At 36.5% G+C, this 12,916-nt stretch overlaps 3 protein-coding genes and 1 pseudogene across 3 annotated transcripts; all 4 read left to right on the top strand.

Moving 5' to 3' along the window:
- The first annotated feature begins 2,382 nt into the window (after nucleotides 1-2,382).
- LOC108374723 (uncharacterized) lies at nucleotides 2,383-2,996 on the top strand. Its single transcript, XM_017630719.1, has 2 exons — nucleotides 2,383-2,439; nucleotides 2,496-2,996. The coding sequence occupies exons 1-2, from the start codon at nucleotides 2,383-2,385 to the stop codon at nucleotides 2,994-2,996; spliced, it is 558 nt and encodes a 185-aa protein (XP_017486208.1).
- A 5,747-nt stretch (nucleotides 2,997-8,743) lies between these two features.
- On the top strand, nucleotides 8,744-9,483 carry LOC108374722 (uncharacterized). Its single transcript, XM_017630717.1, has 2 exons — nucleotides 8,744-8,859; nucleotides 8,917-9,483. Exons 1-2 carry the CDS (start codon nucleotides 8,803-8,805, stop codon nucleotides 9,481-9,483), a joined length of 624 nt encoding a protein of 207 aa, XP_017486206.1. The 5' UTR covers nucleotides 8,744-8,802.
- Nucleotides 9,484-11,589: 2,106 nt separating this feature from the next.
- On the top strand, nucleotides 11,590-12,206 carry LOC108374724 (uncharacterized). Its single transcript, XM_017630720.1, has 2 exons — nucleotides 11,590-11,646; nucleotides 11,706-12,206. Exons 1-2 carry the CDS (start codon nucleotides 11,590-11,592, stop codon nucleotides 12,204-12,206), a joined length of 558 nt encoding a protein of 185 aa, XP_017486209.1.
- Nucleotides 12,207-12,255: 49 nt separating this feature from the next.
- LOC108374721 (uncharacterized) overlaps nucleotides 12,256-12,916 on the top strand; it is a 3,835-nt pseudogene continuing 3,174 nt past the window's right edge.

Below are 12,916 nucleotides of genomic sequence, written 5' to 3'. Positions count from 1 at the left end.
ATTAGGGTACAACGAAGAGAGTAACAAAAGGAAACTTTATTGCGGCCTACGATTCATTATTTTTTGACAGCATAATATTATAACAAAACGCACTAGCCCTAGATTTTTTCTAAATGGACTAAAAGAATTCCCGTATTTTTTCTTAAAACAAAAAACAGGGTTTGAAAAGCTGTAATTTTTTCATTTAATTTGCTTTTGCTGGCATTTATGATATCGAAAACAAAGCAACAGCAATTCAAAAANTATTTATGTTCTACTTTTTAGTCCTGTCTGAATAAAAGTTTGCAATAGATATTAAAATAATTCAACGATATTAATAGAAAGGTGCACACACATGCATTTACATATGTATGTACATACAAACGAGCACCAATTAATTTTATTTAAAGAAATGGCGTGTCGTCTATTTCCGCTGTAGCAAACGTAGTACATAGGGCGACATCTAGATGTCATCTACCTCGCCCTATTCACTACAGCTGTCGCCCTATGCACTATGCTTTTTTATAGGAACTTTTCAAAGCTTTGCTTTGGTGTCGGACACACAACATTGAAAGTTTCTGGATCCACAACATTGAAAGTTTCTGGACGCACAACATTGCAAGTTGATAAAAGCGTTGTAAAAAACAAATGCAGCAATTTGACTATCACTTGGCTGTGAAACATCAGATTGGTATAAATATGCATGAACAAATGCGCTATCCTTCAGTCCTACTGGTGACAAGAAACGACCATAAGCTAGCGATTGGTCAACGCCAATTTTGCACCAGATAATCGCCAGCGAAAGGTCATGCCACGCGCTCGGCTCGGTAGGCTCCAATGACATCGCCATGTTTAATTCGTTAGGCAAAGGATTTGGTATCGCACCTCACTCCTGGCGAGTCACCGACAATTCACAATGCTGCAAAGCTTCATGTACACCGGACAGTCAAGCAGATCACAACACGGGAAAAGTACTATCACAGCAAATCAAAAGCAATCAATTGTCTTCAATAAACTACCGATAAAAAAGCAAAATACAATTTTCGAAGTCACAGTAGAAGTAAAGCAGTTCGAATGAAAATTAAAAATTTCTAAGCGAAGCAAAAGCAAAAATAATAGTGCTGTTGCTGCAGTACTGAGAGCTTTTCAAACTTTGGAAAAAACATATTTCGAACTGCCTCAAAGCTCATTGAGGTTTCTTCGTATTTTATATGGAGAGAAAAAGATTTTTTGATTCTTGAAAATCAATATATGTATGTATACCAAACGGCGGAAAATTTTTAAAATCGGACAATAACCACGACCACATTGCACATAACGGTTATTTAGAGATATATGAAATCTTCGATAAATCAATAAATACTTAAGCTAATTTATTCAAAATTGATACTTGCAATAATTCTATAGCAGAAAATACGTTTATGATAAAATTTTGAAAAATGCGCATGGCACCGCCCCCGTTTATGACCACAAATGTGTATCTCGATAACCGTTCGACCAATTTGAGCCAACCACGGTATTATTATTGTGCTTGCCACATAAAAGCGAACCGTTGATTAATGNCAATTTTGAAAAATGCGCATGGCACCGCCCCCGTTTATGACCACAAATGTGTATCTCGATAACCGTTCGACCAATTTGAGCCAAACACGGTATTATTATTGTGCTTGCCACATAAAAGCGAACCGTTGATTAATGAAACTATTGAAATTGGACTAAAATTACGGCAACTTTTCATATAACGGTAAATTTCAGATATGCTTGAAACTTCGATATTTCGAAATTTAAGAACGCTAATTTACTAAAAGTTGTTACTTACAAAACAATCACTTGAAAAGGACTAACATTATTATGGAATTTTGGAAAATGGGCGTGATGCCGTCCACATATGACTATATAAGTTTATTTCATTATCTAAAGTTTATCTAACTGAACATTCTATCGAAAATGTTTGATATAGACGTAAAACCACCCCTGTTTACCACGTAGCGGTTTTTGTAGTTGAATGAAGAAGAAAATGTGTATATTGTAATGGAAACTCCTTAAAGATTTTTTACACTCTTAATGGCAATATTTAATAGTTTTCAAATTTTTTTCGTCCGCTCCTGAGAACTAGTTTCCTATGGTCTTGCAGCAAAGGTATTTTTTTCCAATTGGTACATACTCAATAGAGCCGAGATGAATGATAGTGAAAAAAAAGTTGTATCATAAATATATATTTGCAATTCAATTAGAATATCTCCGTAAATGATAACGCGAGTTTCATGTTTTTGTGCTATCAATGATTTTAGTTTTTCATTTATAAAATTAACCTATAAATACCAGGCGAACAAAACAGTGATTCCCATTTTTCCGGAAAATCCGGTGAAAAGTCTATTTATACAAATTGCAAATAAAGTCGGCATGAAGTGCTCTGCGTTCGCAATTGTCATCCTTTGTTCCCTGAGTGGATTATCAAAGGTAAATACATATTGAAGAATTCTCAGAGAACAATGATTTACTAGAAATAATTTTAGGCTGAGCAACCATATAATGTGAAAAATGAAGCCTCCGAATGTTTAAAGGGCTTGAGGGAGACCCTCTATGAATGTGATTTTAAACTCGTTGGGCGACAACGTCTACTTAATGGCACCTTTTCAATTAACGATGACATAGCCAGCGATCACTATACATTTCAAGTAGATCTATTCTCCTCACCACTGGGCGATGGCCAGTACAAGCTGTTGCCAATGGGTGTACCGCGCCTCGGCGTTTGCGAGGGTATGAGAGATTTGTACACCAAAGTGGTACAGCCGTCGTTAATCGAGGGGGAAAATACCAATTTCCCATTTATTCCTGAGGAAGGTCTTTGTCCCATACCGAAAGGTAAATACTTCATAAAGAATATGAAGTTCGATACGGATTCTTGGCCAAATCAAATACCGCGTGGCCTTTTAAAAGCAGTGTTAACCATTTTCAAGGACGGGGTAGACGTCGGAAGGGGTGCTTTGTATATGCGTGTCGTAGATCGTGAATAAGCGCCGAAGCTAGTGGAGTTCGAAGGTATCTTTGACATTAATTGTGAATATTGTTAGCTATTGAATGTTAAGTGATATTTCAAATTAAATTAAAATTGTAATATGCATGCAACAAATAAGTAAAATTTTTAAGGAATGAAAATTAAGTAGAAATGAAGATATGAAGAATTCAGAACTTTTTGACGCTCGCACAGACGAATTTGCGTCAATAGATCACTGAAAATATACCGACAGTTCGAAACTTAGGTAACTGGTTTTGCGAAAAATGGCCAGAATCGGTTGAAAAGTTGCTAACAGAATTATTTGCGAAAGGCTAAGATGCCTTGACATGATCTCATTAACCAGAGTATTAAGAATAGGGAAGCCCCAAAAATTTATTTTCTGGCTGACAGAAGTTCATAGTACTAGTGGCAGAGATAAAAAGGCGCCTTGATTCGACCAGTTTTGTTTATATTCTTTTTTTTATTCAAAATTTAATTTATTTTTATTAAAGTTTACCTCATATCACACACACTTAACTGCATATACATAAATTGGCATTTTTCTGACGTAATGATTTTTTCAAAAAGACTTTATAGTTTCAAAGATATGATTAATTCCAAAATGAATTAAAAAAAATCAGTGCAATGTAAAACAAAAATGTGGGTATCTACCAAATCAAATAATTTTTTTTTGGGTTCACAAGGACGAATAGGAACTGAAAATGCACCTTTAATTAATTACATTTTTTTAAGCTAATAAAGTCAGTCCTTAACATACAATTAAAAAAAATAATAATTGCAAAATTTCAATGATATTCAAGGATAAAATTATAAAAGGATATTTTCAATACCTACCCGTCCATAACGCACCAACAAATGTAGTGTGTTTAAACTCTACAGAATCTTCTCTTTCATTTGATACCCATACTGTTTTTTTTTAGGAATATTGCACAGAAATTTTTAAATCATTTTTTTAATGACTCATATCTTTCAAATTTTAAAGTTATTTAAAAAAAACCCTGACGTAAGAGGGAAAAATTAAGAACGCGATTTCACTATATTTGGCCCTTAGTTTTTTGGCACTAAGTGGGGTAGCCTGCTTGCGGTATGGTAGGGGTGGTTTCTAGGGGTTAGGGCTGTGTGTGACTCGGTACCAGTGGGTAAGATAGTGTAGGGGTTTGTTGAGTTAGCACATTTATGGTGTGAGACAAATTTTTAAGAAAAATAAGACTCAATTCGAGAAAATTAGTAATCGACTATATCNGAAAATAAGACTCAATTCGAGAAAATTAGTAATCGACTTTATCATGTCTACGTTATCTCAATCGATTTTCAGGTGTAGGAAAATTTAGAAACATGAAAATTTCAAAATGCGATATCTCAGCGAAAAAAATGATATTTCAGCAAACAAAACGCCATTTGAAACTTGTACTTAGACATGCCAGCCTATTAGTTTGGTGAAAGAAAACATCTGCAAGGCTACATAACCTCAAATATGGGCAAAAAAGGTGCTTTTTGCATTTTTAGGTTAGGATATCTCGAAAACCAGAGCTGATAGAGCAATTCTGAGGCCAGATTCAGATTCAGCGCATCAAAATCCTTTGAAAATATATAGTCCGGTTTCTGGGTCCGAGATGCTGTCGGCCTGTGTTATTTTTGTGTGCAAAGTTGCCTGCCGCAAGGTATCATATGTATGTATGTATGTATATTGAGCTACACATTTATGAAAAAAAAGTTAAATATTAAATAAACAGAAGACATACGATATAGTCATAACTGATCAACATAAAGCGTTTCTATTATTACTTCCACTGTGGCAATCTCGGCAAATAATCGCGGGATTTTTGGGACTTAAAAAGGCCGGAATCGTGGGAATACGCACCTACTTAAAGCATAGACCAGATGGTACATATCTGGTTCACACTTGAGCTGAAATCTAATCTCTTTTCTGGGCTTGAAGGAAAATTAGTCTATTAACTCTAAAATATGGAGAAAATGCCAAAGCAGTTGAAGATACACAACCTCGTGAAAAAAAGTAATATTCGTTTGGCTATCCCGAGACCTTCACCTCCGTCATGTTACCGGACTTTTAGTTAAATAGAAGAAGTTCAGGAGAGGCCTTCTGTGGCATATGTGGCAGAAGTGCGTTAGATCAATGAAATTCAACGCTAAGAGAAAATCTTAGTTATTTCGTTGATCTTTTCTTACTATTTGGCGCTGTAACCGCCCCTAAGTGATTTTGGCCGAGTTCAACAAACCACGCCAGCCGTTTCTCTTCAGTGCCAATGGACGCCAATTGGAAATGCCAAGTGAAGCCAAGTCCTTCTCTACCTGGCCATTCCATCTCAGTGGGGGCCTCCCTCTTCTTCTGCTACCACCAGCGGGTTCCGAGTTGAATAGTTTCAGAGCTGGAGCTTCGGTGTCCATTCGAACGGCGTGGCAAAGCCAGCGGAACCGCTGTATTTTAATTAGCTGCATTATGTCCATGTCGCTGTAAAGCTCATACAGCTCATCGTTCCATNATTCCATCTCAGTGGGGGCCTCCCTCTTCTTCTGCTACCACCAGCGGGTTCCGAGTTGAATAGTTTCAGAGCTGGAGCTTCGGTGTCCATTCGAACGGCGTGGCAAAGCCAGCGGAACCGCTGTATTTTAATTAGCTGCATTATGTCCATGTCGCTGTAAAGCTCATACAGCTCATCGTTCCATCGTCTGTGGTTTTCGTACTTCGAGAGAGGACTTTACTTCTGAATTGCCTACTCAGTCCAAAGTAGAACTTGTTGGCAAGAGTGATTCTGCGTTGGATTTCCATGCTGACATTTTTCTCTACTTTCTCAAAGCTTTTTGTCCTTTGTAGATCGTTTGTTATAGGCCATTTTGTACCTTTGAAAATAACTTTTTATTGGCCGTGCCACACGACTGGTACATTTGTACACTTTTATTGGGCAAAAACAAAGAAATCGGGACAAAAATTTTTTTTATAGTCACACGATGGCACAGTGGTTGCTGCCATAGGCCAAAATTAAAAAAATTTATGTACAAATATTTGAATAAAAATAGGCTTTGCAATCAGTTTTTTGTCCAAACTTCATGTTGTCATATATTTTTTGTTTTCATTCTAACGGTTGTTTCTTAAAAAAGCAACAAACATGTCATCAATTTTTCATTTAGTAGGATTTTGTGTGTTTCTTGGTTCGTCTTTCAAGTATTTAGGCAATGTTTTAAGTGTGTTTCCCCTATCGGCCCTCAATATTTTTATTTACATATTGTTTGTTTATATTTTAAGATTATAAAAGTATTCAGTGTAAAATTTGCTGGGTGCAATAGCGAAAGATATTGAATATGAGGGTTTTGAGCCAGATCGGTATGAGTTGCAAACATGTATTAATTACGTTTGTAAAAAATTTGCATTGTTTTGGCAAAGATTCAAACGCCAAAAATCAGCAGTTTTGAAAAATCATTATAATTGGCTCGAAAAGAAAGAAATTATTTAATTAAAATGACAACCAACAGTTTCCACCAATGCGAATCGTGGCGCCCGAAAATAAACTTTGTTGAGTCTTCAAAAAGACTAATCGTCGGCGAACATATGGGGGTAAAATTTTTACCCAAGGTCTGTTAAGAGTAAAAACTCTAATATGTAAAAGTGGGCGGGGTTGGACACGCCCACATACAGTCATGTGAAAAATAATAGGGACACGACATTGTGACCAGTTTCGGCTATTTTTGTTTTTTTTTTTGTTTGTTTAATGTTTATTAAAAAAAATAGAAGAATTCAACAAAATTTTAAAGCAACATCACACTTTTTAAATAAGAAATTTTAGAACAAAGTTATGTACGCAGTTTTTAGCGCACTGAATTCTAGCTCAAGAAAGTGCAAGTTTTAAGTGGCTTAGAAATCGCTCTGATTTTTGATAAGTTTTTTTCTGACGTCACGCATTTTCTTCCATTTAAAGTATGTTTGACAATTTTTTTTTTTATGGAAACAAATAGTAAAACCATCCGCCAAAAAAAAGTATCAACAATCAACGCAAATTTTTAGCCACTTCAAACTTGCAATTTCTTAAGCTAGAATTTAATGGCCTATAAAACTGCACACCTAGATTTTATCTAAAAGTTCTTATTAAAAAGGTTTGTGTTGTTTTATAATTCTGTTGAATTTTTATACTTTTTACAATGTTTGAAATTTGGACTTATGTGGTTTTGTTAGATAGCGAGTTGTATTTTTATAAAAAAAAATAAACATTAAACAAACAAAAAAAAACAAAAATAGCCGAAACAGGTCACAATGTCGTCTCCCTATTATTTTTCACATGACTGTATGTGGGCGTGTCCAACCCGGCCCACTTTAAGATATTACAGTTTTTACTCTTAACAGACCTTAGGGTAAAAATTGTATCGCGACATGTCCATTAAAAGTATTTTTGGCCGCTCTCCTCATATAAATGCAACCACTGTGGATTGGTACAATACAGCGAACTTCTATTGAAAATTTGTACAATAAGTTTGTGGTGATGGGGATAAAGGAAAATATTCGTGCCTTCACAAGATTGGGATACGATTTGCAGCAAACTTGGGTTTCAACTGTATAAGAACGATTTCTTGCATGGCACTGTCAATTTCATCAGAAGACTTCAAGTCATCAATATAGATGTCTTTGCATTTAGCAATCTTAAGTCGATGGAAGGCTAAAAACTTCGTCCGAATGCCTTCACGTAATAGCTTAGTACTTTTTATGTAGCATTCTTGTGGTTAGTTAAACCCTGCAAAAAATTGTGCGACTAATCTCTAATGAGAGTATTCCTAGATTAATATCAATCGGTTACAATTGTGCATTAATTAGTCGCAACTAGTCTCATACGGGTACAGTTGGAGATCAATTAGTCTCGACTCATCCCTTGCGGGTATAATTGGAGATCAATTAGTCCCAGACTCATCGCTAACGGGTACTTAAATATTAACGATTTAATGATATATACGCACTTAGTCAATGAAATTACATGTGCGGCGTTGGCACATAGAGAGAGTATTCGTTTAACAAAACTGAGAAACCCGGTTCGAATCGCAAATTTTAATTTTTATTTTTATTTTTTTAAAAGTGACTAGCCACTTCATAGGACATGCTCGAACAAAAGCGAACAGTTTATTCCATATAAAGAGATTAAAATTAGTATAAGTCGCATGTTCCTTTGCGATTGCCCCCGGAGTCATCCAGATTAGTCGCATTTTTTGCAGGAACGCACATGTTCTTGCACATCTACACATACACACCTTCACATAAATACTTCTATTAGGAAATTTTAAATCTCCTATGGTCCTTTAGGAACCCACGCCGTGCCACTTAATATCAGAATCGAGAGGCTTTTATTATTAAGAAGAAATATGACTAGAAGAGGAACCAAATACATCCTATGCGAAAATTTCGCTTGAAATGTAAGCTCATTAAAGTTTTACCAACCTCGTAATGGTTACTGACTTTAATAATAATTTTGCCAACATTTTTCGTCCGCCGCTGAGTTTGGTCTAGCACGCGATTCTTCAAACAAGCGAATTTTTTCCAATTTGTCTTTTAATCAAAAAAGCACAGATGAATGATAGTCAAAACAAGTTGTATCATAAATATATATTTGCAAGTCAATTAAAATAACTCCGTAAATGGTAACGCGATTTTCATGTTTCTGCGCTATCAATGATTTTAGTTTTTCACTTTTAAAATTAATCTATAAATACCAGGCCAACAAGTCAATGATTGCCATTGTGTCTCAAAATCTGGTGAATTATCAATTAATAAAATTTTCCAGTAACGTCGCTAAAGCACTTTCCCCGGCATGAAGTACTCTGCGTTCGTAATTGTCGTCCTTTGTTACCTGAGTGTCCTATCAAAGGTAAATCTTGAAGAATTCTCTGAACAAAACTATGATTTACTAAAAAAACAATTCTAGGCTGAGCAACCATATACTGTGAAAATGGAAGACGCCGAATATTTCAATGGCTTGACGGAGACCCTCTTTAATTGTGAAATGAAACTCGTTGGGCGAAAACGCCTACTCAATGGCACAATGACATTCGGCGAGGATATGGCTAGCGATCACTTTAAATACCAAATAGAGATATTTAACGCACCACCCGGCGATAATCAGTTCAAGCGATTGCCTTTGGGTGTGCCGCGCACCGCCATTTGTGAGGGTTTTAAAGCATATTACGGCGAATTTCTGCAGCCGTCGTTTATTCAGGAGGAAAATACCAATCTGCCCTCTATGCCCAAGGAGGGTCTTTGCCCCTTCCCAAAAGGTGAATACTGGTGTAAGAATTTGCTGCTTAACACAGACGCTTGGCCAAATCAATTACCGCGTGGNGGTGAATACTGGTGTAAGAATTTGCTGCTTAGCACAGACGCTTGGCCAAATCAATTACCGCGTGGTCTTGTAAAAGCAGTGATAACCTTTTTCAAAGATGAGGTAGATGTTGGTGGCGGTTCAATAACTGTGCGTGTCGAAGATCGTGAATGAAGCACACGAGATACTAGAGTTCAGAAAGAACATTAACTTCGATTTTGAAAATTATTAGCTATTCGGTGTAAAGTAAATATTTTAAATAAACATTATATTAATATGAGTATGTGCGCAGCAAAAACATTTGTATCTATTAAAATTTTTATGAAATTGTATTGAAAATGAAGTGGCATTGCTAATTGGAGGTATGAGGAATCCGGACGCTGTCCAGGTAGTGATGGCACAAATAATCGTATAACCGATTATAATCTGTTATTTACTTTCGGTTAACGATTTGATTGTATCGAAATTTTCCTTTCTTTCGATTAACCGCTTACTTTTTGAAATTAAATAAAATAGACCATCAAAATTCTATTACTTTACTCAAGCGATAACGTATACATATATCAAAATTTCGTAATTAAAACATGGCGCTCTAACCTTGGGCTGCCATAAGTCGGAACCCGTCGACCAGGACACTTTCCATATATATATATATATATAACAGACACAGGAAGCGCGCACTGCCTACCACTATACCACAGCAGCCGCCTATGGTTTTTATAAGTTTTCAATTTAATTCAAAATGACCGATTAATAGATTAATTTCCTACGATTAATTTCCTTTCGATTTCTCAATTAACCGATTAATCGATTATAACATTTTTCGCCATCACTATCTCAGGGGCATCTAGAATGGGCTGCTCTCCACATTTTTATCCAGGAAAAACACGGTTACACTGTGTGCTAGTGTGGAATCGAAGGCAATGACGTCGGCGACGAGATGGAAAGAGAAGGATCAATAACTGCCGTTTCGGGACCAGAGCTATTTTGTGATTTTAGTTGGTTCTCTTCGAGAGCCATACTTATTGAGTGGGTACACTCTGAACGCAGTACTTAAGTACTATGGGCGGTGGGGGGCTATAGGTAGGTCAGGCTCTTCGGCTTCCCTTCAGCATAAAGGATATTATTTTAGAAAATAGAACATCAGGCTACTTTCTGTGTTCCTGACTGATCACAGCGATTGCGATTCCACTTGCACCGAATATTTAGGTAGGTATGATCCCAGAGTTGGAATGCCGAATCTGCCTTGAAGGTGATGCAACTTCAGAGCATATTCTATGATACTGTCCAGCTTTGGCCAGACAAAGATTGACCCATTTCAATTATTACACTTTGCGATAATTTTATGACTACTCAAACCAGCCCGGACTTTGGTAATATTTTCGGGAAGTATACATATGCAGTAATAAAACACTTGATGGATTAGGAAAAGTTAGCTTGTATTATTATTTTATGGTCCACTAAAGTTTTCATGTCCCGGCCTAAACAGTTTTCAAAAAAGTGGAAAATATTGTTAAAATAAATGTCTGAGCGAAATTAAAGGTTTAATAAGGTCTAATATCAACGGTATTACCCTCCATTCCCGCCCATCCGCACGAGAGCCGCAGTCCGCATGACGTACGCAACCAATATTTTAAATTTTTGCGCCGAGTCACGAAAGGCAGGAGATTGTTAAGTGTCGTGATCTAAAACTGTTCAGCAACAGAACTAAATTCATCAGCTGACTTTATGTCTTTGTGCAAGTAATTCATTTATTGAGAGAGGAGAGTATCGATTTCGATGATCTAGCCACCCAGAATAGGGTATCCTTAAAATGGAAGGTCGGTCAAGAAATTTTAAATGGGGAAAAGACTATGAGAACCCGTAACATGGTTTTTGCCCATAAGCCCAGATTTTGAGGTTTTTTTTGCGTCCTAGTTGATTTTCGCTCTTATCTACCGCATTATTTAAATGCAATAATAATTTTTCCAACTTTCTTCGTGCACTCCTCTGTTGCAAATGTTTTGGCACGCGATTGTTCAAACAAAAAGCTGAGATGAATGATAGTCAAAATACCATGTATTCTAAATATATATTTGCAATTCAATTAAAATAATTTCGCAAATGTAAACGCAATTTTCATATATTTGCACTATCAAAGATTTTAGTTGGTCGCTTACAATAGATATCAACTTATAAATACCAGCCGAACAAAACAACGATTGCCATTATTTCAAAAAATTTGGTGAAAACAATTTTTATAAAAATTCCCGATACCATCGCCAACACACTTCTCTCGGCATGAAGTACTCTGCGTTCGCAATTGTCGTCCTTTGTGCGCTGAGTGGATTATCAAAGGTAAAACTTGATGAGTTCTCTGAATGAAACTACATATATTTTACTAGAAATAATTCTAGGCTGAGCAAGCGTATACTGTGAAAAATGAAGCAGTTGAATGTTTTAATGGTGACGTGGATAGCATCTATCATTGTGAATTGAAACTCGTTGGACGACAGCGCCTACTTAATGGCACCATGTCAGTCGACGAAGACATGACCAGCGAACACTATACATTTCAAGTAGAGGTGTTCACCTCCCCACTGGGCGATGATCAGTTCAGGCTGTTGCCTATGGGTGTACCGCGCACCGGCGTTTGTGAGGGTCTTCGGTATTTGTACACCAAACAGGTGCAGCCGTCGGTTATTCAGGGGAAACACACCAATTTCCCTTTTGTGCCTGAGGAGGGTCTTTGTCCTATACCGAAAGGTGAATACTTCATAAAAAATATAGAGTACGACACCGATTCTTGGCCAAATCAAATACCGCGTGGCGTTATTAAAACAGTAATAACATTTTTCAAAGACGGGGTAAATATTGGCGGCTATGTAATACGTATGCTCGTAGAAGATCGTGAATGAGCGCAGAGATATTAGATATGGAAATGATTGATTATGAAAATTATAAGCTATGAATGTAAAGTGAATATTTGAAATAAAAATTGTAGTATATTTGCAGCAAATAATTAAAGATTTTTGGAATTTGAACGATGGTATGGGTTGGAAATTGCAGGTAAGTTAGAAATAGTGTCTGAGGGAAATATCTTCGAAAAGATAGGTTGTCTTGGTATTGGCCAAGAGTAGAGAAATCTCTAGCGAGCATAAAAGCGAGCACCTACGTATGGTCTTCAATATAAACGCATATTACCTATCTTAGGCAAATATAAGATTATTATTATTATTATATGTATGTGCGTGGAAATACCAAAGGAGTTGAAGATACCTCAACTGGATGATTTAAATGCACACCGCATATTTATCCTGGAAAGGGTAGTGTGCCTAGATCGGCTTGGTTAGGAAATAATCATTGTATTTCACGTTAACTGGTGGTATGAGAGACTAATCGCAAGAAAAGAGAGATATGGAAAATGTAAGTAGTTTTGGGTTTACTGTGCCGAGCTTCCTGGGACTGCGCAGGTTACAAAGTGGATGAAGGGAATGGTGAGTCCCGAATGGATACGCACAATGTGTCTCAATGTCCATGATGAAAAATGATAGAATTAGGTAACTATTTAATATTTAAGCGTCCGAATATCGCAATGTAGGCAGAATAAATTACTATGGGTTCTTAT

This window comes from Rhagoletis zephyria, unplaced genomic scaffold (assembly GCF_001687245.7).
Source record: "Rhagoletis zephyria isolate East Lansing unplaced genomic scaffold, Rhagoletis_zephyria_1.1 Rzeph_scaffold_08056, whole genome shotgun sequence".
Taxonomy (NCBI): Eukaryota; Metazoa; Arthropoda; class Insecta; order Diptera; family Tephritidae; genus Rhagoletis; species Rhagoletis zephyria.
Note: the sequence above shows the minus strand (reverse complement) of the source record. Positions and strands in the feature narration are given on the sequence as shown.

What these genes read in the sequence shown, in the direction of transcription:
- LOC108374723 (XM_017630719.1), top strand. Translation starts at nt 2,383, where the DNA reads ATGAAGTGCTCTGCGTTCGCAATTGTCATCCTTTGTTCCCTGAGTGGA. An exon ending in CCCTGAGTGGATTATCAAAG is followed by an intron (nt 2,440 to 2,495) that starts GTAAATACATAT and finishes AAATAATTTTAG; the next exon opens with GCTGAGCAACCATATAATGT.
- LOC108374724 (XM_017630720.1), top strand. Translation starts at nt 11,590, where the DNA reads ATGAAGTACTCTGCGTTCGCAATTGTCGTCCTTTGTGCGCTGAGTGGA. An exon ending in CGCTGAGTGGATTATCAAAG is followed by an intron (nt 11,647 to 11,705) that starts GTAAAACTTGAT and finishes AAATAATTCTAG; the next exon opens with GCTGAGCAAGCGTATACTGT.